Here is a 22,411-nt window from a genome sequence, read left to right as displayed (position 1 = left end):
CTGCACTAAAGGTGCTGTATGACACAATGTAAAAGATGATGCCTATGGAGTTTGTCAGACTCCACAACTAAAAGAAACATTGTACAAAAATCACATTAAAATACATGAGGGGGGGGGGGGAAAGGGTCTCACTCTCCAGGTTAAAAAATCAAGTCCTAAAAATCCAGCAAAGTTGCTGGGGGTCTCTAAGGTAGAGGGAATTGGCACATTTCTGAGAATTCTCCCCAACAGAAACGCTTCCACTTGTGACCGTTGCACTTCAAAGTCAACGACGCCCTGTCCTTGGACCACCCTGCAGTCCGCAGGCAACTCATATCCTCCGAACTCTAGGGCTGCAGGAGCCAAGCCCTCAGGTTCAGCAATCCTGGGTCATGATGAAGGATTGCACCTCGTTCTCTGGTGAGACAATCCAGCACCACTGGCAGTTTGACCGGAGGCACCGCTAACAGGCTGAGAAGGTCCAGATACCAAATCTGCCTCAGCCACGCCAGGGCGATGAGCATCATCCTGCATTAGCAATGTTTGAGTGTGCTAATGACTCTTAGCAGGAGAGGCAACTGAGGAAAAGCGTTCAGGAACAACCCTTCCCACGGGAAGGAGAAGGCGTCCCCCAGGGGCCTCACTTGTTTGCCAGCAGATTGCACCATTTCCCATTTGGGGTTCACTGCCATTGCAAACACATCAATCTGGGGCCTGGCCCACTCGGTGAAGATGTGGTCCACCTCGTCCTGCCAAAGCTCCCACTCATGGCAGGAGCGCAATTCCCTGCTGAGGGAGTCTGCGATGATGTTCTTGACTCCCGCTAGGTGGAGAGGGATGAGGAACATCTCTTGTATGACTGACTAGTGCCGCAAGTCCTGCGCTTCCTTGGAGAGTGCTGGGCACCGGGAGCCTCCATGTTTCCAAATGTAAAACATGGTGGTATTGTCCGCGAAAATCCTTCAGAGACAGAAGTAACGACTTGAGGGCCCAGAACACTGCCTGTATTTCCAGAATGGTGATATGGAGATCCTTCTCCTCCGGCAGCCACAGGCCTCTGGCGTGCAGACGTCTGGTGTGGGCTCCCCAGCCTTTCGAGGGACACCTCCGTGGTGACAGTCTCCTGGTATGGAGGGTTCTGAAACCCTGTGTCCTAGGTGATGTTGGAGCAGATGCCTACCACCCTATCACCTGACGTAACTCCTCGACAAGCGGGATCTTGTCTGCAAAGCTCCCGGTCACCTGTATCTAGCAAGCATCCAGGAACTCCGGAAGAGGTTGTATATGTAACCTGCAGAGCCGGATGAGGTCAATGAAGGACATCATGCCGAGCAACGACTTGATGGTATGCACTGTGGTGGTCTTCATCGACAACAGTCACTGCATCTTCCCTTGAATGGCCGCTACCCTCTCTTCCGAGGGCGACGCCAGGGAGGACAATGTATCGAGGCTGGCCCCTAGGAACAGTGCGTTCTGCAATGGTATAAAGCAGGACGTTGGATAGTTGATGGGGAACCCCAGATCCATTAGTAGTTCGACAGTCGCTACCGTGTGGCCGACGGCCAACTCTTGCGAGCGGGCCCAGATTTATTATTTATATTTTTAAAGCGCACAGCAGCCCGGGGGCATTGTGGCGCTGTTACATTTGGATATCTGGTTACAAAAAAGGCTTAGTGGTTACATTGGTATTTTGCATTACAGTTCATGTTGGCGTTGCATAGTACAGTTCAGGCAGAAGATATTTGCAGTACAGTTCACTTGGGGTTACATAGAATAAGGAAGATTGCAGCTAGTGGGTTGGCAGGGCGCTAGGGCGTAATAGATTAGAGGGCTTATATGAATAGTGTTTTGATAAATTTGCAAAAGACGAGTAAGGAAGGTTCTGCTCTTAGTGCGTTGGGGAGAGCATTCCATAGTTTCGGTACTATGTGGGGGAAGCCAATGCCGACAGCGTTGGCTCTTTTTATGGTGGGTACATGGAGTTGGTTAGCAAGGTGGCTTCTTGTGGGGTGGGCCGAGATGTTTTTGGATATGGTTTCCGATAGGTAGGAAGGGGCAGAGAGATTAATGCATTTATGTGTAAGGGTGAGGATTTTGAAGTTGATCCAGTCGTCTTTGTACACGCATACATGTACGCCCCGTAGATGTAGGTGGGCCGCCACCGGTGCCAGGCACTTTCTGAACACACTGTTTCTTGTGAATGGGGACATGGAAATGAGCGTCCTCCAGGTTCATCAACGTACAGAAGTCTCCTTCCTCCAGTTGGCCGAGCATGTGCTGCAATGGGACCATCCTGAACTTTTGGGACTTCAAGTACTTGTTGAGACGTTGCAGGTCTAGGATGGGTCTCCAGCCCCCTCTCTTCATTTTGACCAGAAAGTATCTGGATTAGACTCTGGAGCCCCGGAGCCATTGGGGAGCTAGCTCTATCACCCCATTCCACAGCATGGCACATACCTCCTCCAGGAGGTGAGGAATGTGCTGCTCCTGACGGGAAACCAGAGGATCCGCGGACACCTGCGTTGAAACTCCAGGGTGTGTCCATGGGCGAGAGCGTCCAGCACCCATCTGTCGGTGGTGATCTTCCACTCGCTGACAAACCTAATCAGCCTGGCGCCCACCGGGGTGCACAGGCGGAGGCCCGATGTCCTGGCCAGTTCAGGCCCATTTTGGAGCCGGCGTCCTGCCCTGTGGGCCACAGCGATGCTGTCCTCCGCTACCGTAGGCCCAGGAACAGCATCTGTAGGTGTCATGGATCTGGAAGGCTGACGGTACGAAGAGGAGAAACCTATGGAAGACCTGCTTAACTTTACCCTGGAGGAGCAAAAAGAAGAGTGCTGGTGCCGGAGAGTGGTGTATCCACCTTGATGACCTGGAGAGACTAGACTACCACCCCACACAAGTTCTCTCCATCAAAGGGCATGTCCAACACCTTCGCCTGGACTTCCAACTGGAAATGTGTGGCCTTCATGCAGCCTTGTCGACGAAAGGCAGATACCGCTCCCCATCTGCAGAACCCTGTGTCGGCGATGTCCAATGCCACTGTAATGGCGTGATCAGACGCAACTCCCCCCCCCCCCCTTTTCCTGGAAAAGAGCGATTTCCTCCATCCTCTTATCGTCTGAGAGGAACTCCAGACTAGGGCCCAGCTTGTATTAAAGCTCCCTGTCGTACCTGGCTAGGATCGCCAGTGCACTGGCTGCCTTGATCATGCACGCCGCGGTGTAAATCACCTTCCTTCCCATGGCATCCAGCATTTTCCGCTCCCTATCTGGAGGCACTGAAGAAGCGGACGGGTTAGCTGACCATTTCCTCTCAACCGCCGATAACACCCAATCCGCCGATGGTTGTGACCTCAGGAACTTGGGTGCGGAGTCCGGCACCCAATATTTCTTCTCCAGTCTATCCCGTTTGGCTGGAGCTGTGCAAGGGTTCTTCATGATTGCTAAGCCCTCATACCACATTTTGTCCAGAAGGGGCACCGCCATGATTGTCTTCCTCCTGGACTCGCGCCTCTGGTATAAGAAATCCTCCTTCCTGGTTTCTTCGGGCATAAGCTGAAAAAGCTTGGAGGCTGTGGCGATCATGAAATGGAACAACTCCACCTCGTCCGCTGGGGACGCACTAGGTGAAGCATCCAAATGCGGAGACTCGCCACCCACTGCGACGATGTAGTCTGCGTCTGTGGTCGTAGCCGTCCCCATGTCTGGGTCTGCTGGGGGAGAAGCGGCCGGACACGGATGTGAAGGCTGAAATGGGGGCGCTGGATGACGCTTCCTCTTAGTTGGAGGCTGAACGAGGGCCTGGTTTTAAAATTATCAGCCGCCTTCTCAAGAAGGTTGGTAAAAGCATCTGATTCGATGTGCAACGAGTCCCTGGGTTAAGCAACAGGAGGAGCATCCAAAATGATGTGGGGGGGGGCAGGGGTACAGTGACACATGCTCTGATCATCAGCAGGGTCCCAGTCTGGGACTTGAGAGACAGGGTCCTGAGTGGCATGGCTCGGGTCAGAGACATAGTAGATTTCCTGGTCCGTTACCGTAAATTTCTTTGAATACCATTTCACCTAATGAGACTCCACCAAATCCATTTAACCGAAAATGGAACGGGAAATGGTATATGTGTAATGCATAATAGGTGGAGTGTGGGGTTAGGCTAGGGAGGGTGAGGGGAGGCAGTGGGAGGGTCTCCCCCCACACTAAAGAAGAAAAAAAAGTTTAAAAAGTTAAAAGTAGATTTCATTTTTTCGGTGACATGGTTTTGGGGAAATCTCCATTAGGTGAAGAGTTTTCAAAGAAATCACACCGTCCTGGTCGTGGTGATCCTGGTCATTCAGAAAACCATCCACCTGGGGATCCTATGGGCATTGCTCCTTCAAGGATGCATCTGGTGAAAGGAGTCCCTGGGACTTCTGAGGGACAGGACATGGATCAACAGACATATGGCATTAAAGAATATCATCAAACTGGCCTGAACAGTTGATAAACTCTGCCATCTAATCCATACATGCCTCGAATGTATCTAGTCGATCCAGACGAGCCTGAACTATCAAGAGGAGGAAAGGGCTGTAAAGTTAGGAGTAGGATCCTGCTGCAGGGCCCTAGATAGAAGAGGAGAGGCAGGGGAATAGCCTTCCGGTAAGGATTAGGCCTTTCTGGGGCCCGAACCGTATAAACAGGATTTAGAAAGTTTCTGCCGAAGCTTCTGAGTGTTTTCGAAAAATGGGGGCCCTTCGGTGCATCTTTCGATGCTACCGCATCGAGGGCTGGGAATTTAGCATGAGCGCCCGCTGAAACATAAGACTCGCAGCCGTGCGCAGGCCGACGGGTTCAGAGGGTCCCGCCTAAGATTTCGGCTGGCGTCAACCACTTTCTATGCGGATCCGTTGAGGTACGTGTAGGGATTGTGTGCTTAGGAGCAGGTGTTGCATGTGTGTACCTTTGTCGCCGGGGTGTGACTTCCCCATCGCACTGCCGGTGGCATGCTTGTCGGGGCTGTGGATGGACATGCGGGAACGCAAGGGATCCACTGTTAAGTCAACGGCCTCTGAATCGGAGCCGCGGTTGCCGTCATACTCCTCGTTCAAGGCGACAATGGGAGAGGGACTCTCTGCCTGCATGGTGTAGGCCGCCCACAACTTTGTGCGCCTGTCTATTAAGGTTTTGGGCTAAAACATTTTGCAGGCCTTGCAGTGCCGCTCGTCAGTCACGAGGGAGGCACAGATTACACTGGCAATAGGTATCTTTCCTGGGAAATTTGGCGTTGCAAGTTGAGCAGAATTTAAAAGTTCCATGGCCCGGCGCACAAAGGGCATCGTTTGTTGTGGATTGAAGGAGCTGTTAGGCTGTGGCTGCGACCCCTCTTCACCCCCCTCACCTGCCCTCTGACAGCCGTTGGAGGATTTGAGGTGCCTGCCTGCGAGGAGAGGGCCGTGCAGGCTCGAGCGCTGTTGTGCTAGTTGGCTCCGCCCCCTGCCCGCCCTCTGTGACGACATCAGGAAGTGCAATAAGACCTGCCCCCGGACACCCTTGCGGCGCTAATGTAACGCTCACCTGATTCCCGCAGAGGCGCCGGTCTTGACTGGGTGAATGCCGTATCTTCAAAGGTGATGTGTAACACACGGTTGGCTCTTTGGGCTGGACCTCTGTGCACTGTATGTCTGACTCGAAGAGTAAGATGTCTTAGGTAAGTGAACGCCGAGCTCTCCATCTGCCTCGGGGCAGGGTGCCGTAACCAGTTTCTTCACTGGATAAGGGTGCAGGCCTCTTGACCTCAAGGACTGCTGTCCGTCGTTAACTGCACGAACGGTACGTTCTGGGCACTTCAAATGTCTTAAAAGTCTTTTGTAATGATATCTCTTGTTTTGCAGGGTTCCGGCGATGGCGGATGGCGGGCTGATGAGAGTTGAGGATCGAACCCGCGTGAGGAATAGAAGCGCCTGGAAGCACGTAAGTAAGCGCTTGTAGCCTGCTTCACGATGCGCACTAACTGTCCCTTTTATCTTGCAGGTACAAGTTCGGAGCTTTAGAGAAGCTGAAGGGTGCTGGAATACCCACTGGATTCGGCGTGGGAAGGAGTAATGGCACGTGAGTAATAAAGTTGCCCAATGTCTTTAAACGCACCTTCTTTTGTCTTTCAGATGCGGGATGCAGCGCCGAAGGCCTCCGGAGCGTGCGAAGAGCTGGTAAGCTTTTGTCTTTCAGATGCCGGAATGCAGTGCGAAGACCTCCGGAGCATGCGAAGAGTAGGTAAGCCTTTGTCTTTGAGATGCCGGAATGCAGCGCCAGGCGTTGGTGACAGCCGATGGACCAGGTAAGAGATGCGCTGCCACTGAAGACCGTAGTGCTAACCTGTTCTTTCTTTATCTTTACAGGTGCTGCTGAAGACTGGATTCCAGGATGGTAAGCCTTTGTTCCCTTAGGCCCAGGATCAGAAGCAGAAGACACAATGAGCGTTCTGCTGCAGAGAATGCAGAATAACGCAAAGCAAGATTCATCCATCGGGTGTGGTTTAAATAGCCTCCTGTAGTGCTTAGGTGTCTCCTTCCACAGCCACGCCTAAGAAAAGAGTTCCTGCTTTCCAGAAGAGTTCCAGTGTTCTGAACCTAGGGAGTGGCTCCTGCCCCACCCAACAGGAAAAGTAGTCCCAAACAGAAGAGGATCAGGGGTTCAACTGGCAGGTAAGTAAGCAGCATGGTCTGCTGCAGGTAAGTCCACCCAAGCATTATGAGCCCGGCGCTTCCAGCGTTGGGACTGGGCATCTTTATGAGCCTGGTGCCACTGGCGCCAGGACAGGGTGCAAAAGGTCCCAATTGGGACTGGCTGGCACTCGGAACCGGGGTTATGGGTCTGCTTCCAAGGGAGTCGGGCAAGTCCTGATCTTTTGGAAGCAGAGATCATGACAGCTAAGCCCGGCGCGCAAAGGGCATCGTTTGTTGTGGATTGAAGGAGCTGTTAGGCTGTTTGGCTGCTTGCGGTGGCGGTACAGGTACTGCCTGGCTACCAGCTGCGGGAAGCTACTGAGGCGAGAGATAACGAAGACCCCTTCGAGACAATGAAGTCAATCCTGGTCTCAAAGGGTACGCAAGGAACAGGATTAAGAACACGCCTGCAGGTAAGAGATTCGCTTCACTCCCAGAAGTAAATGGGAGCCCGGAGCTAACCCTGAGAACTACGATGCTAAAACAAAGCCGACTACCATTTGGTACTGATAAAAGGAAAAGCTTATCAGTGGGAGACAATCAAATATGGAAAAATCACTCACAGTTGGCGGAAAAAGGTGATAAGCTGTGGTTGGCACCTAATTCGCCAGAACTACCCATGGCATGTACCATCCCCACAGAAAGAGAAATCATAAAAATGCTTTCCCCATCAACATTTCTAGGCCAGGTAGAGGCGGTATCAGAGGGGATTTGTGAGAGGAAAGTAGCTGGACATAGCATTCTAGAATCCAATGAAGTAGCTGATATAGCAATTGATGATATTTGCGAGGAGAAAGTAGCTCCACCTGATGAAGTGCCAGCAGGCAAGGACTCTATCTCCACACAGGAAAAGGAGACAAGGGCAAACCTATTGTCAACTAATCCACTTGAAGACATGGTAGGTAATCAGAAGACGCTACAAACAGAGGATGAGGCCCTCGGAACAGTTCCTAAAGATGGGATAGGGGTGGACCTCAGTGAATCAATAATTCAAGAAACTCTGGACATGAGTCTAGAAAACCCTACAAGGCCATCAGCGGCACAATTTAGCTCTGGCGTGACTAGTATTGTAAATAGCCAGCAAACAGTAGAAACATCATGGGATCAAGTTGACAAATGGGACGTGCTGGATTTGGGACATATCGAAGACGCTCTGCAGGACTCGATCAATCAGAATAAAAATACTGACCTCAGAAGGCCATCAATGATAGTGCAAGACCCTATAGACATTTTTCAACCATATAGGGAAGAAAGGTTTAGTCCCACATTGAGGAAATACACCATAGCAGCTAGCCCCACAAAGGAGAAGGGGAATCGATCTGCAAATCCCCCAAATGAAGTAAATAAAGGAGTTCTTACAGATGACGACACAGGATCCATTAATTCCCGCCTGGGAGGGCGGAGGCCGTTAGAAAGATTGAATAACAGTGCAGCAGACACTGCACCGGCAAGCTTGAGTAATCTATGCCTGGCAGATAAAATTATGCAAGACATCACTACACTGACGGATAAAATAGGAAGAGAAAAAAGAAGGAGTTTCTGCTTGATCAATGAAAAAATGGCTGCCTTGGATAAAGAACAGCTTGAGAATACCGCCATGCCTCCTTTTGGCCATTGGGAAAATATGACAGCCCTGAAAGGAACTCATTTGCCACTTTGGGACGGGAGAAATAAAACTTTGCCAGTGGTTAGGGTGAATGAAGGTATGGAAAATGCAGAAGTAAGTGTCAAGCTGGTTGGCCCTAGAGGGCCGCGTACCTGTAGTCTTGGTGGATGGTCTTGCAGAGGCCGCCAGTCTGGAGTCCGGAAACTGATGAAATAGCGGCACGAGGAATCAGCCTCTCCACCACCCAAAAGAGGAACTGGGTGAAGGATGGACCGACCCCCAATGTCACGTTAAGTACTCTCCAGAAAAGCGTGACAAGAGGATTGAAGGCTCAGCTGGGTGACACCACAGTCCAGGTAGAGTTGGTTGTCGAGACCATGAATCTTCCAGGTCCAGTGTAACAGCGAGGTATTTGCAGTTGATAGAGGAGTTTGATTGGTGCAGATGGTTCCAAAGGTTTGCAGGATAAAGTTCGGAGACAGGCAAGACAGGAAGAGTGAGAACAGCTGAAGGCTGGCTGACTCAGGGCAAGACCCAGGTAAGTACTGGAGGTTGGCAGACCCAGGACAGGCCACAGGTAAGGGCTGGAGGCAGGCTGACCCAGGACAGGCCACAGGTAAGGGCTGGAGGCAGGCTGACCCAGGACAGGCCACAGGTAAGGGCTGGAGGCAGGCTGACCCAGGACAGGCCACAGGTAAGGGCTGGAGGCAGGCTGACCCAGGACAGGCCACAGGTAAGGGCTGGAGGCAGGCTGACCCAGGACAGGCCACAGGTAAGGGCTGGAGGCAGGCTGACCCAGGACAGGCCACAGGTAAGGGCTGGAGGCAGGCTGACCCAGGACAGGCCACAGGTAAGGGCTGGAGGCAGGCTGACCCAGGACAGGCCACAGGTAAGGGCTGGAGGCAGGCTGACCCAGGACAGGCCACAGGTAAGGGCTGGAGGCAGGCTGACCCAGGACAGGCCACAGGTAAGGGCTGGAGGCAGGCTGACCCAGGACAGGCCACAGGTAAGGGCTGGAGGCAGGCTGACCCAGGACAGGCCACAGGTAAGGGCTGGAGGCAGGCTGACCCAGGACAGGCCACAGGTAAGGGCTGGAGGCAGGCTGACCCAGGACAGGCCACAGGTAAGGGCTGGAGGCAGGCTGACCCAGGACAGGCCACAGGTAAGGGCTGGAGGCAGGCTGACCCAGGACAGGCCACAGGTAAGGGCTGGAGGCAGGCTGACCCAGGACAGGCCACAGGTAAGTGTGGAAGCAGGAACAACGAGGCGAGCAAAGCGAACCGCGTTGAGACGCGACTCGCTGAAACTCGCGGCCTCTTTTATGGGCCGCCGACGCCCGAGAGGCCTGGGACGCAGGCCGTTCCGTTTCCGGACGCCGGCGGACCCATAACGAGGCTTGGAAAGCAAGCCCCACCAAGGAGGTGAGCCCGGTCCACGGCGCATGCGCGGAACCGAGAGAGAGGTCTTCCGCGCATGCGCCGAAGGCCGCCAGCCCCGTAGCCCGTCGCTCCCCTCCCAGCGAGTCCCCTCCCGGCGAGTCACCGAAAGCAAACGCGCGGGTAGACTCGCCAGGAGGAAATGGGAGCGGCAGACCCCAGTCTCCCGCGTGACATGACACTAAGGAAGGATCACATGGGAAGCAATCTAGCAAGCCGCTTAAACTTGGAAGAGGAAAACAGGCCTACAGGAGACATATGGAATAAACAAATTCAAAGGATAATAACTGAGGCCTGTAAAACAAAGAGAAAAAGACTTGAACCATATTGAAAAAGTGGTTATGTCCTCGCTTACTATAACTTTAGCCCCTTTTCTTAAGCTCTATGAGGCAATTAAAGATTCTGTTCAAGAGGTAACCATTAGCAATACTGAAATAAAAGAGAATCATGTTAATATGACCTCGGCCCTGCAGAGCTTAAATGAAAGAAACAAAGAAGCTGAACCAACTCAAATTTGGCAATCTCGCCTAAGTGATCTTGCTAGGCGAGATGCAACTAATAAATCTGTATTAATGGAAGCGGTCCTAGAAGACTCTAAATGGATGAGAAGCACCCACAAACACAACAACCAAAGGAATAAGGAGGATTGTACTGATACAAAACTTAAAGAAGGCAAGGGACCAATGAAATTGAAAAAGGATGCAACTAACCTCCCCAATCAAAAGGAGCAACATCAAGAGGAGGTGATCTTGATCCCGTCCGGGATAAAGGAGACTAACAAGCTGACCTCTGCAAATTTAGAACGATCTTCTTTTGCAATATTTGCAGGGGCGACGCCGAAGGATCCGATCCACCGAAATGGTAAGGAGATTACAAGTGCATTGAATGAAAAAGGGAAAAAAAACAAATGAATCCCTTAAACGTAAAGTAAATGGTTCAAGAGCCTTTTTGAGAAACCTAAGAACTCCACCAAGAAGAAAGAACACACATTGTGCCAAGAAATCTAGAAGAGAGAGGAGTATGAGTGGACATATAGAGACCGAGGGACTAAAAGATCAAGAAAAGGTGTTAAGGGAAGAAAGCAGGGAGGATCCAGAACAGCAAGCAAATTTGAGTGCTCTTATCGAGCTGATGGAATCCGATAGTGAGAAGGAAGACTGGGATAGCATAAGTATCTCGGATTGGCAAACTTTAGACAATTGGGAAACAGTAGACCTAACCCAAAAATCCAAGGATGATCTGAAGCCAAAGCCCCACAAGAAAAATGCCCAAGAAAACATCAGGGAAAAAGAAAGAAGACCAGGCACAAATGAAATTGAATTGGATTCTGACCAGGAATCTATTCGATTTAAGACATTGGAACAAAAAAGAAAAGAAATGGTGAATGAGGGGAGGATAGAAAAAAAAAATCCAGGGCAACCCTTGTCTTAAAGAATCAACTGATAAGGAAAAAAAAAAGGACATTGAAGTAAAGAAAAGGAAAGAGCTACCGCTAAGATCACCCCCAAAGAAATCTATTTTACTCAAAGGATATTATCTAATATTAGAAACAGCTGCAAATGGACCAAGAAGGGTGATCTTATATAGAAGATACGTGGTGGAGCTCTGCAAGCAAGCCCTGTCACCAAGGACGATATCAACGGAAGATATAAAAATAGTGGAATTCCCAAAGGAACAAAGGCTAGACCAAGTTATCTTGCACTTGTCATCTAAAAATACAAAGCAGAAACTCTTGGATGTGTCACACTAAGAAAAAGAGGGTTCCTACTGGAGGACTTGGGTGAGGAATCTAGACAATTAAAAGAAAAAGCCCATACAGAACAAAGAAAGGAGACAAAGAAGGAAATCTCAGTAAAAACTAGATCAATAATTCCGGGGGACAATTTGAAGAAAAACAATGAAAAAAGTAAAAAAGAGAAAGTCTCAGGAGGAAGAGTCTTTATCAACTAAAAAGAGTAAGGAGATATTGAAAACCCTGAGGTTCACAGTGGATAACTCGGAAAATTTAAGGAGGGATAAGAACAAACCCACTAAAGTAGACAATCGGGGAAAGGAATGGGCCTCGATGGCAAATGCTTTGAATTCCAAGAAGAAACAATAGAGTACGGAGAATGAGCAGAACCGGATCCTTTGTGCATCGTGGAACACAAAGGTTTCAAACATCTGCTCTCTATGAAATGCGATTTCCTGACCCAATATGATTTTATCTCAATTCAAGAATCATGGCTACGTAAACCCCCTATATGCGAGGGCTATGAGGTCTACACAAACCCGGCTAGGAAGGGGCCAAAGGGAAGACCGTTTGGAGGCCTCATGATACTTAAGAAACTGGAATGTCCACTAAAAGTAATGGAACATCTGACACCAAACCCCTATGTGCAAATCCTGAAAGTAACATCTGAAGTGGAATGCCCAAAAATCCCGAATCAAATGGTCCCGATTAATGTCTACTGGAGCGAGAATATGCAGGGCCAGACGAACTTTATAACGTCAATCATGGAGGTAATTGATCAGTCCATGATGGAGGGGAATGGCCAGCTGATAATATTAAATGGCGATCTAAATATCAAAATCCTGGATAAAGATGGTAAGATCAAAGCTACTGAACATCTGCTAGGAAAGGAAAAAGTATGGATGCAGGAAATGAGAATCCGTGAGATGAAGATGTTAAATGGCCAGACTAAGGGAGATCTCCAAGGGGCCAATACTTGGCGCAGTGGGAAATCAGGTGCTTGCTTAGATTATTGCTTTGTGGGAGGAAACACATTGGAGCGGATACTTTGCTTCACAATAAAAAAACAAACGAGTAGTGATCACTGCCTGTTAGCAACTGAACTCGTCTGGGAAATAAGAACTAATAGAGGAACAGAAAGAACAATGGAAACTGAGGCTACAGGGGGAAGAAACCGTTTGAGAATTAAAAATCGGGCAATCCCGAATCTAGTACTAGGATACAAAAAAGCGATAAACAACAATGAGGAGCTAGTTGACTACAAATGGCTGTTGGAAGCCCATGAGATTAAGTATGATCCAACTAAAAAAAAGAACATTAAAAAAAAACATGCGTATGAACAACTTGTGTTAAGAAGGAAACAATATAGGTCAGAATTGAGACTCATAAAAAAGAAAAACGGCCCAGAAAGATACGAACTCCTGAGAAAATGTCAACAAACATATAAAAACTGGCTGAGACAAACTCGATATCTAAGACTACAGAGAGATGCCGAAAAAATGATAGCAGCTATATCGACAAACAACGCTAGAAGTACTTGGGACTTACTTAACGACAGAGAGCACAATCAATCTGCCGTAGGTATCAATCAAGTCTCAGAAGACAAATGGTTCGAACACTACACTGCTCTTTATGAAGTTGAAAGTGGGGGAAAAACCATAAAAGAGATCTCTGACTCAACTCCCTGGGCCTTGAACTTTGACAAGGATGATATCCGAATCCTGATAAAAAGAAACTTAGTACCTCAAGAGCAGCTGGCCAAGACGGCATTTCCAACAAATTACTAAAATAAAACTGAGACCTGGACGGATCTAATATATATATACTATTTCAACAAATCATGAAAACCAAACAAATACCAGCTACATGGACGGAGGCTTATATAGTACCGATATATAAGAAGGGAGATCGTGAAAACCCTAGGAACTATAGGCCCATAGCGCTCCTAGACTCAATTGGCAAGCTATTTGCATCACTGCTACTGAGAGATCTAAAAAAATGGGCCAGCGAGGCGAAAATCCTAGATGAAAGACAGACAGCCTTTGTAAGTGGAGTTGGCACCGCCTTGAATCTATTTTTGATCAACTTGTTGAAGGCAAAGACACTAGCCGGGGAAAAAAAGCTTTATCTTGCATTAATTGACCTCGAACAAGCCTTCGATGGAATCAATAAAGAGCTCTTGTGGTCAAAGATGAGAAAATGGGGATGCCCAAAGGATCTACTTGAAGCTATTAAAACATTATGCACTGATACCTCAATTAAAGTCCAAATTACAAGCAATGGGGGACTCTCGGGGAGGATTAGAACCTTTAGAGGAATCAAGCAGGGCTGTGCAGTAGCCCCATTCCTCTTTGTCCTATATATGGCTGATATGAACATCGCTCAGGAGAAGATTCGTGCATTTCCGCCGAAAATAAATGGAAAAGAAATACCTTGGATGCTGTACGCTGATGATGCGGTATTCATCGATCAAACACCAATAGGCCTACAACGACGGATTGAGTCCTTTAACAACTACTTAAAAGAAAATAGCATGAAGATGATCAAAAAATCCATGATCTTAACAATGAAATCTAGTCGGGGCAGGAGACAGTCTGGAAAAACTATACGATGGTCATTAGAAAACCAGAATTTGGAAGAAGTAGAAATGACAGTCTACCTGGGGATAATGATGAACAAAAACTGCAACGAACAGGCGCACTACTCTCTGATCCGGGAAAAACTAGTGGCTCTGACAAATCAAGGGATTTGCTTACATCGCAGATATGGGAAGTTTTCTTTAACTCCGATTGTAACTTTCTACAAGCAAAAAGTGGTGGCGGTCATCACTTATGGCACGGAAGCACTCTTAGCCCTTAGATGGGAGGTTTGGAATCTCTGTGAAGCGTATTTTTGGCGTAAAATTTTGCGCCTACCAACCTCATTACCAGTGGAGCTCATTAGAACTGAGCTCAGACTCCAATCAATAAACTCTGTCGTACTTTGGAAAACCCTATCATTGTATAGAAAGTGCATTCTGGATATACCACCAAAACCATTTGAAATTCTAGCCCAGACGAACATCCTGAATGAAGACAAAATGCTTAATGATTGGAAAAGCAGATGTAAGGCTCAGTTAGAGCAAGTAAATCTTGAGGAGGATACCCTAAAGAATAACCCGGACAAAGCAAAAAGAGTTATTCAGGAAAAAGATTGGGAGGAAACCCAGAAACAAAGACTGAGAAGAAATCTATGTTATAACATCATCTGGGAAAAAAAAGGCTTGAACATCTTACCGCCATATCTGTTGAAATTTCCAACTGAGCATTACCGGGACTTGCTGCTGCGTTGCAGACTCAATATTTGGAATAGCAGAGAAGTGAAATGGAAAAGAAGACAAATTGACAGAACAGCTGCATATTGTCGGTTCTGTAAACGGAAGGACCAACTGGAAACGATAAGACATGTTATGTTAATTTGCCCAGCTTTAAAATGCAAAAGAGAGATCTATATGGGAAGCTACATAATGAATATCACCGAGGAGACGGAAGAAAACTATTGGGAAAGAATCCTCACTGTGGAAAAAATTGGCAAAACTCTCGATGCATTGAAATTTGTTGAAATGTTGAACTTGAATCAGGAGGTGTAAGGATCTGATCTGTAAGAGAACGTTACGAGTAGTCCTAGATACTTAAGTATCGAATTACCTTGATTGCCTAAATCTTGAATTAATGGAGCAGTGGATCATAAGATAACGGAGAGACTAGGACAATGATTGGGCAATTATTGCCCGATGACAATTGGAACTAAGGAAGTTTTAACAAAGGAATAATGTTTTTACTAAAGGAATAAGGATGTAATGTTTAAGGTTTAACTATACTTAACCAACAAAAAAAAAAAAACAAAAAAAAAAAAAATAGCAGAGAGAAAAGGCAGCCCCATAGCAGAGAGAAAAGGCAGCCAGACTGAAGAGAAGAAGAGAGGCAAGGAAGAGTCATTCTCAAGAGAAATTCAATAATAACAGGGCCCCACTCTCCCTACTGTAAGACTGGGGCAGGGGGCCCCCAAGTACACGTGAAAATCAGCAGCCGAGTCGTCGGTAGAAGGATCGTCTATGAGGCAGATTCAGGCGTTGAGTAGCCGTCAAAGCAGTCGTGGAGAAGGTAAGGGTGAATCGCTTAAGGATAGATCAAGCAATATTAACTCTTACAAGCTCTGCATTTGTGCAACCAACTAGATAGGCAGAGAAAAATAATATGTGGGACCTCGACCCGTGAAAGATTTTGGGTGCACAACAAGTCACTTTAGGGATAATGTTACAGTCACACCAATGTTGACGTCTTTTTGATCTTAGAAAAAAAGATGCAAAACTCGGCGATTACGACTAGATGTTGGACTATATTCACAGAATGTGATTCTAAGCAGAATCATAAGCACCAGACCTCAAGTTAAATAAAAAGAATTTTATATTTTAAATATACACTAAGTAATTCTTCAGAAAGGTAAGTACTATAACACAAAAAGTAACAGAAGAAAATGCATTTTTCACAGTAAGTGAAACAATGTGTAATACTTTTAACATGGCAGTATGCAATTCAAAGGGAAGTACAACTTTTGTAATAACTTTCAGAATTCTGTTTGTTAAAATTGGATCAAACAAAACAACCATAGATCAGGTAATTACTTGCAATTATTTTCACAGAGGCCGAACACTTCAGACGTCCACGTCCATATAGTTATGAGCGTCTGTGGGTCAGATTTGAGGGCAAAACAGGTAGGCAGTGCTCGGGAGAATGTTCATTTCTGTCTCAGGGATTTTTAATTTTTACTCCAGAGTACGTGGGACTTTTTCCCCCAATCCCTTGTGTGTTTTTCTGACTAGGATATTTGGTTTCTTACTGTTTAATGGAGTCTGGTAGACTCCACAGTCATCTGGTTTTTTGCATAGTGACACCCAGCATCTTTTGTGCAGTGCAACTGAGAATTCCCTTGGACTTCTCTGAATGTTTAAATACATTTTCTTGTGTGAACTACTGTTCCCAAGAATAGTAAGATGACTTATCTTTCTTACCTCTTTTGTGGCTCCAGCATACACCACCTTATGTGGAGTGCTGGGGGGTTACATAGTAAGTCCTTATCCCTCTTCTCATGTAACTTTTTGTTACACTAACTTGAATTGCTGGGGAATTGCTTTTTTCAGAAAGAGCACGAAAGCCATAATGGACAGAAGACATCAAAACAAGGGCAGCAGTGCTGAAGACTCTAGTGGCATTCCTTTCTTGCCAAGGAGGGTCATCTTTGGCTAGAAAGGCACCTTTCTCCATGGCTTTACTGGCAAAGACTAATTTCTCGCTGGGATATTGAAGATACACTGTGGTGGGATATGAGCGACTACTTATGACAATTACCTGGAGAGGGGCTCTTTCCTCCTGGTAAACCATTTTGAATTGGGTGCAGCTCTTCTCGCTCGCGGCACTGAGCATAAATATGATCAGATGAAGGAGGAAGCACAGCATTGGGCAGCATCCCACTAAAGCAATCAAGACAAATGCAGGAAGGTTAATCAAACTTGGAATTTGTAGAGATTATCCATCTATTTTAAGAAGATTCAACAATGCACATACATACAAGAGGCTGGGGAAGACCCCAAAAGGTTGCTCAAGTATCAGGACAGAAAAATCATCTAAACCAAAGACCACACCTTTCCAATTAAACATATTAACAGAATAACAGCATTGCCAGAGTAAAAAAACAACACCACTAAATAGGAGAAGCACTGTTTTAAGTAGGTTTTGGAGGGATATCAGATGTTTGCCTGATTTGTTTCCAATAGCTGTAAACAAAAAGGTAGACCAAACTCTCCACGGATACCAATTGCAGAGCAGTGCAGATTCACTCGACAGGAAAGAAGGCAGCGGGACAGATACTGTTAATATCAAAAGAATACACAAAAGGGGGATACTACACAGAAAACAATGCACATTATATTATGAGTTACAGTAGTGACTAACGTACTCTTAGTCCTTAGTCCCCTTTCCTCCAGACTGCATGGGCGACCCTTCCAACGGACGGGAGACGGAATCTTTTTCACCAGTAAAAACCTTCCCCTTCAAATTTAGAGGCGCGCAGGGGTGCTGCCCAAGGAGCATGCGCTGCCCTGACACTGCCGCCACACCTCAGTCCCCATTGACGCGTCGACAATAGATTTAACATTGCCTAATGACACCAGTATTAGGGGGGAGGCTGGTGGGATGTATGGAGGAAAGTGGACTAGGGACTAAGAGTATGTTAGTCACTACGGTGAGTAACTTATAATTACTCTTACGTCCCGTCCCCTTTCCTTCATACTGCATGGGCGATGACAACTGAATGTAGCCCCAGGGTGGAGAGGAGACCCTCCTTAAGCAAATAGGTTCCTGAGAACCGCCTGTCCGAAAGCTGCATCAGATCTAGAGCCGGCATCCAAATAGTAATGCTTGCAGAAAGCCGAGGGAGTGGCCCAAGTGGCCGCCAAGCTTAATGCGATGGAAGTTGCCTTGGCCCTGACTGCGTGGGCATGCATGTTGGCCGGGAGCGGCTTGTGCTGGCCCTCATGCGCTTCTCTGATGGACCATCAAGTGGGAAATGGAAGCCTTGGAGGCCCGATAGCCTGGTCTTGAGCCTCCGAAAGTGACAAACAGGGCGTCCGATTTGCGGAAGCCCTTGGTTCTGTCCAAGTAAAATTTCAGGGTACGCCTGACATCCAGGCAGTGCAATACTTTGTGTTTCGTTCTTGGGATTGGGAAAAAACATAGGAAGGACTATTTCCTCGTTCAAGTGGAACGCCGATGGCACCTTGGGCAGAAATGATGGGTGTGTACACAACACTACTTTGTCCTTGTGTAAGTTAGTATATGGTTCCCAGGTGACCAGCGCCTAGATTTCGCTGACCCTACAAGCCGAGGCCGACTAGTAAGGCCGTCTTGATGGTGACCAGCCTGATGTCCACGGTCGCCATTGGCTCGAACGGTTTGTGTGCCAGGGCACCCAAGACTATGTTAAGGTCCCACACAGGGTGCGGCCTCTTGACGGGCGGGCAGTGCCTTGCGAGACCCGTCAGAAGTTTCTTGACGATAGGATTGGAGCAGGAGAAGATGCCCCCCTTCGAGTTCCTGTAAGCTCTGATGGCTGCGAGGTAAGTACGGCAGGTGTCAACCTGCACGCAAGAATGGGCAAGGTGCACCAAGGAGGAGAGCACATCGTCCAAAGTGCACGCCAGGGGATCGATTTCTTTGGCGTCTGCTCAGTGGTAGAATCTGGTCCATTTGCTTTTGTACTGGGCCCTGGTAGCCTTGCTCCTAGTGCCCTCTATGATCTCCAGATTAGCCTGTGAGAGGCTGAGGTGCCGCAGCGTTACCTGCTCAGGTACCATGATGTGAGGGCTAGTTTCTGTGGTGCGGGGTGGATGACTCTACCCCCTGTTGTGACAGATGATGTGCTGGGCCTGTCGGGAGGTGAATCAGGGGCATCTCCAAGAGGCTGAGCAGCTCCGGAAACCATGGCCTGGCCGGACACCATGGAGCTATTAGGATGATGTGGAGTTGGCGAGACGCCTTGATTTTACAAATTACTCTGTGAATCAGCAGCGTGGGCGGAAAGGCGTAGGCCTTCATGCCGTTCCACCGGAGGTGAAATGCGTCACCCAGGGAGCTGTGGCCCTGTCCCTGCCAGGAAGCAAACTGAGGGCACTTCTTGTTATGCCAGGTGGCAAAGAGATCCACCTGGGGATGACCACAACTGTTGAAAATCTCCTGAATAATGAGGTTGTTTAGCTGCCACTCGTAATTGTCTAAGCCTGTCTGCTTCCAGGTCGGATTCCCCCGGGAGGTGGACTGCCGTGAGGTAGATGTCGTTTTCCAGGGCCCACTCCCACATGCTGATTGCCAGTCTGCACAGAGGAGGGGATCTGGTGCCTCCCTGCATGTTGACATAGTAAATACTGGTCGCGTTGGCTGTCTGGATGAGAACAACCTTGCCCCTGAGAAGTGGTAGGAATGCCCTGAACGCTAGCCAGATGGCGTTCAGCTCTAGCCAATTGATGTGGTATTCCTGCTCCTGTTGAGTCCAGGTGCTGTGGACCGAGAGATCACCCCGGGGTGGCTCCTCAGCCCTCCAGCGAGGAATCCGTGGTGATAGTGGCCTGCACAGTGGGCGGCCGGAAGGGCTTGCCTGTCCGAAGGTTGCAGTCTCTGGACCACCAAGTTAGGTCTGGGTGGAGAGATGGAGGAACGTTGATCATCTCGGATTGAGAGCCCCGCTCCTGGTTCCATAAGGCCACGAAGTGCAGCTGAATCCTCCTCATCTTTAGTCTTGTGTGCGGGACGGCTAATAGGACCGCTGCCAGTAGACCCAGGAGATGTTGGTACTACCATGCCGAGGTCACTTGTCTGCTGAGGAAGTGGGTGGTGGCCGTCTGGATGGCTGAGATCTTGTCCTTTGACGGAAATACCTTCTCGGAGCACGTGTCCCAGATGAGGCCCAAGAATGTCAGAGTCTGCATAGGTAGCAGCTGCGACTTCTTGAGATTGAGCGAGAAGCCCAGATCGTGCAGTGTGTTCATAAGGGCATGGGAAGAGTGGTGAACCGCTTCCGGAGGCCGGTAGCTGCAGCAGCCTCGGTGCACGTGCTGGTAGAAGAACCTGACCGGTCCCTCCCGCACGGGAGAGTCCCTGGGAAGGAGTCTGCTTTGTGGGGTGCAATGGAGAATATCGGCCCTACCTTGGGCTCGGTTCGAAGTTTCACGAATTTCTTGAGGTCCTCTGGAGGCGACTTCTGGAAGAGCTCCCTCCACCTGGCTAGTCTGCTCTTCAGCGCTTTAGAGGACAATGAGCCACACGCTGAACAAGCTTGCCAACCGTGGTCTGGGCCAAGGCAACGTAGGCAGAGGGCTTGGGGGTCTGAAGTTGGGAAGAAACCGTTGCAGGATGGACACCTGCTGAACCCTGTGGAAGTCGACATGCGCCGGGGAGGGGCACGACGCCCGAGGACAGAGTACCTGAATGATAAAAAGACAGAGGTATCTGCACATGGAATTACATGGCCGAAGCCAAACCCATGAGCGCTGGTGAATTCAGTCCGTTCCCGTCGACACGGAAAAAAGGGGACTGAGGTGTGGCGCCGGAGGGCGGAGTCTGGGCCGCGCATGCTCCCTGGGCGTCGCGCCTCTAAATTTAAAGGGGAAAAAGGTTTTGTCTGATGAAAAGGGTTTTGTCTCCCGTCCCTTGGAAGGAACGCCCATGCAGAATGAAGGAAAGGGGACGGGACGTAAGAGTATGTATATTTACACATACATCAAAGTTCAAATAAGTTCTTTAGTTGTATGCACTAAAGCAGTATATGTATAGAAAAAATAGTAAGTGCGTAGGCAGACCCCTCCCACCCCTAAAGCAAAATACATGACCTGTATCTGGAGATACACTCAGTATGCTATAATGCCAAGGGAGTCACTAGATATCAGTAAGGTGCATCAACACAGTCAAGTTCAGAACCAACAATGCCAACATACATGAGTACAGCAAAACAGGTTACATTCAGCTGAGGCTTTAAGTGTGCATCTAGAGGGAATGATGGTGTTAAACACATTTAAACAATGGCCAAAGGAGCTACCAAAAGATAGGAAAAACAGACTTCTCACACCAGAGACGAGTAGTGTCCATGCACTCCTAGATATAGCTGGAAACAATATCCAAGTTTAGATCCAGTGTCCAAACACATCTATATGGGCAAAACTGCAGTGATGTATAATACTAAACCTTCTAATAATTTACAGGCAAGTACTAAAAATCCAGTCTTTGGTGGGGAACTCCAGGAACCCAAAGATGACTTGAGATGGATTTCTAAAATCTGGCCTGGTGGACAGGTTTTGGGAGACCACCATAGTTAAACTGAACATAGGCAACTAGGGACATCATTTAGACCTTGCTATCCCTGTGGTCTACCTTGCTAACCCTAAAAAAAATTAAAAAAATAAACAAACATTTCAATTGAAGCTCCTGGGCTGTGGCCAATGCCATTTGGCTCTTTGTTTCTGCAGTGGCTGGCTTTATTGTTCAGGCCACTTAAAAACAGGATAAGAAAGAATAGGAACAACAATTTGTCTTTCTGCAATTCTATACAATAATTTCTACTCTCATTAAAGGTTTATTTCAGGCACACTTCAGGGGGCGAGTCACTGAATTAGTCTGTTCTTATACTCCTCAAATTCACAATGCAGACACAAACTTCCAAAATGTTTTTAGAGAAGAATAAGCATCCATTTACATATTTTGCTTTTTGAAAATTATAGCATGTTTTTTTCTGCCGTTGTCTGGTACGATCAAGACAATTGCATCTCTGTGTCCTCGGTCACTTGACCAAATCCTTGTACGTAAAAGCTCGTGTATAGTGCAGAAATGTTGGACTATAGCACAAAGTGGCCCTTGATTTCATTGTGCCAGAATTAATGCTGTTTTGTAAGGAACAAGTTACTTACCTGTAACTGTTGTTCTCCAGCATGGGTCTGGCATGGATTCACATGCTCATGAATATTCCCCGTCGTCAGGCTGGGAATCCTCGGTAAAGAAAAAATCAGTATCAGTTTCGTTTCTGATCTGTCTTTCCTAGAAGTAACTAATCACTGATCTCTGCGTCATACTGACCACAGCCAATGACTGCCCTCTACCTAAGCCCCGCTTCTGGCAGCCATCTTCAGATTTGGTACCACGTGAAATGGCAGTATGACCAAGTGAAGAGCCGCAGAGGGGTAGGCGGGAGGGTTCGCATGTGAATCCATGCCAGACCCATGCTGGAGAACAGTTACAGGTAAGTAACTTGTTCCTTCTCCAGCATGGGGTCTGGCATGGATTCACATGCTCATGAATATAAGATTAAATAGCAGTACACACATACACAACCACGGGGGGTGGTAAAAGGCTCAACATTAAGCAATACCAAAACACTCA

The 22,411-nt window shown here is 48.1% G+C and overlaps 1 protein-coding gene across 4 annotated transcripts in view; it reads right to left on the bottom strand.

The window, feature by feature from the left end:
* The window catches only part of KMT2B (lysine methyltransferase 2B), a 1,990,704-nt gene that overhangs the window by 796,890 nt on the left and 1,171,403 nt on the right, over positions 1–22,411 (bottom strand). For all 4 annotated transcript variants that reach the window (XM_069604859.1, XM_069604860.1, XM_069604861.1 and 1 more), the window contains one exon: positions 16,841–16,962. In XM_069604859.1, coding sequence (XP_069460960.1) covers positions 16,841–16,962 — 122 coding nt within the window. The remainder of the gene's footprint in view (positions 1–16,840; positions 16,963–22,411) is intronic.

The sequence above is a fragment of the Ambystoma mexicanum genome, chromosome 1p (genome assembly GCF_040938575.1).
Source record: "Ambystoma mexicanum isolate Mex_15411 chromosome 1p, UKY_AmexF1_1, whole genome shotgun sequence".
Classification (NCBI taxonomy): Eukaryota; Metazoa; Chordata; class Amphibia; order Caudata; family Ambystomatidae; genus Ambystoma; species Ambystoma mexicanum.
The sequence above is the reverse complement of the archived record's forward strand: the minus strand, read 5'-3'. Positions and strand labels throughout refer to the sequence as shown.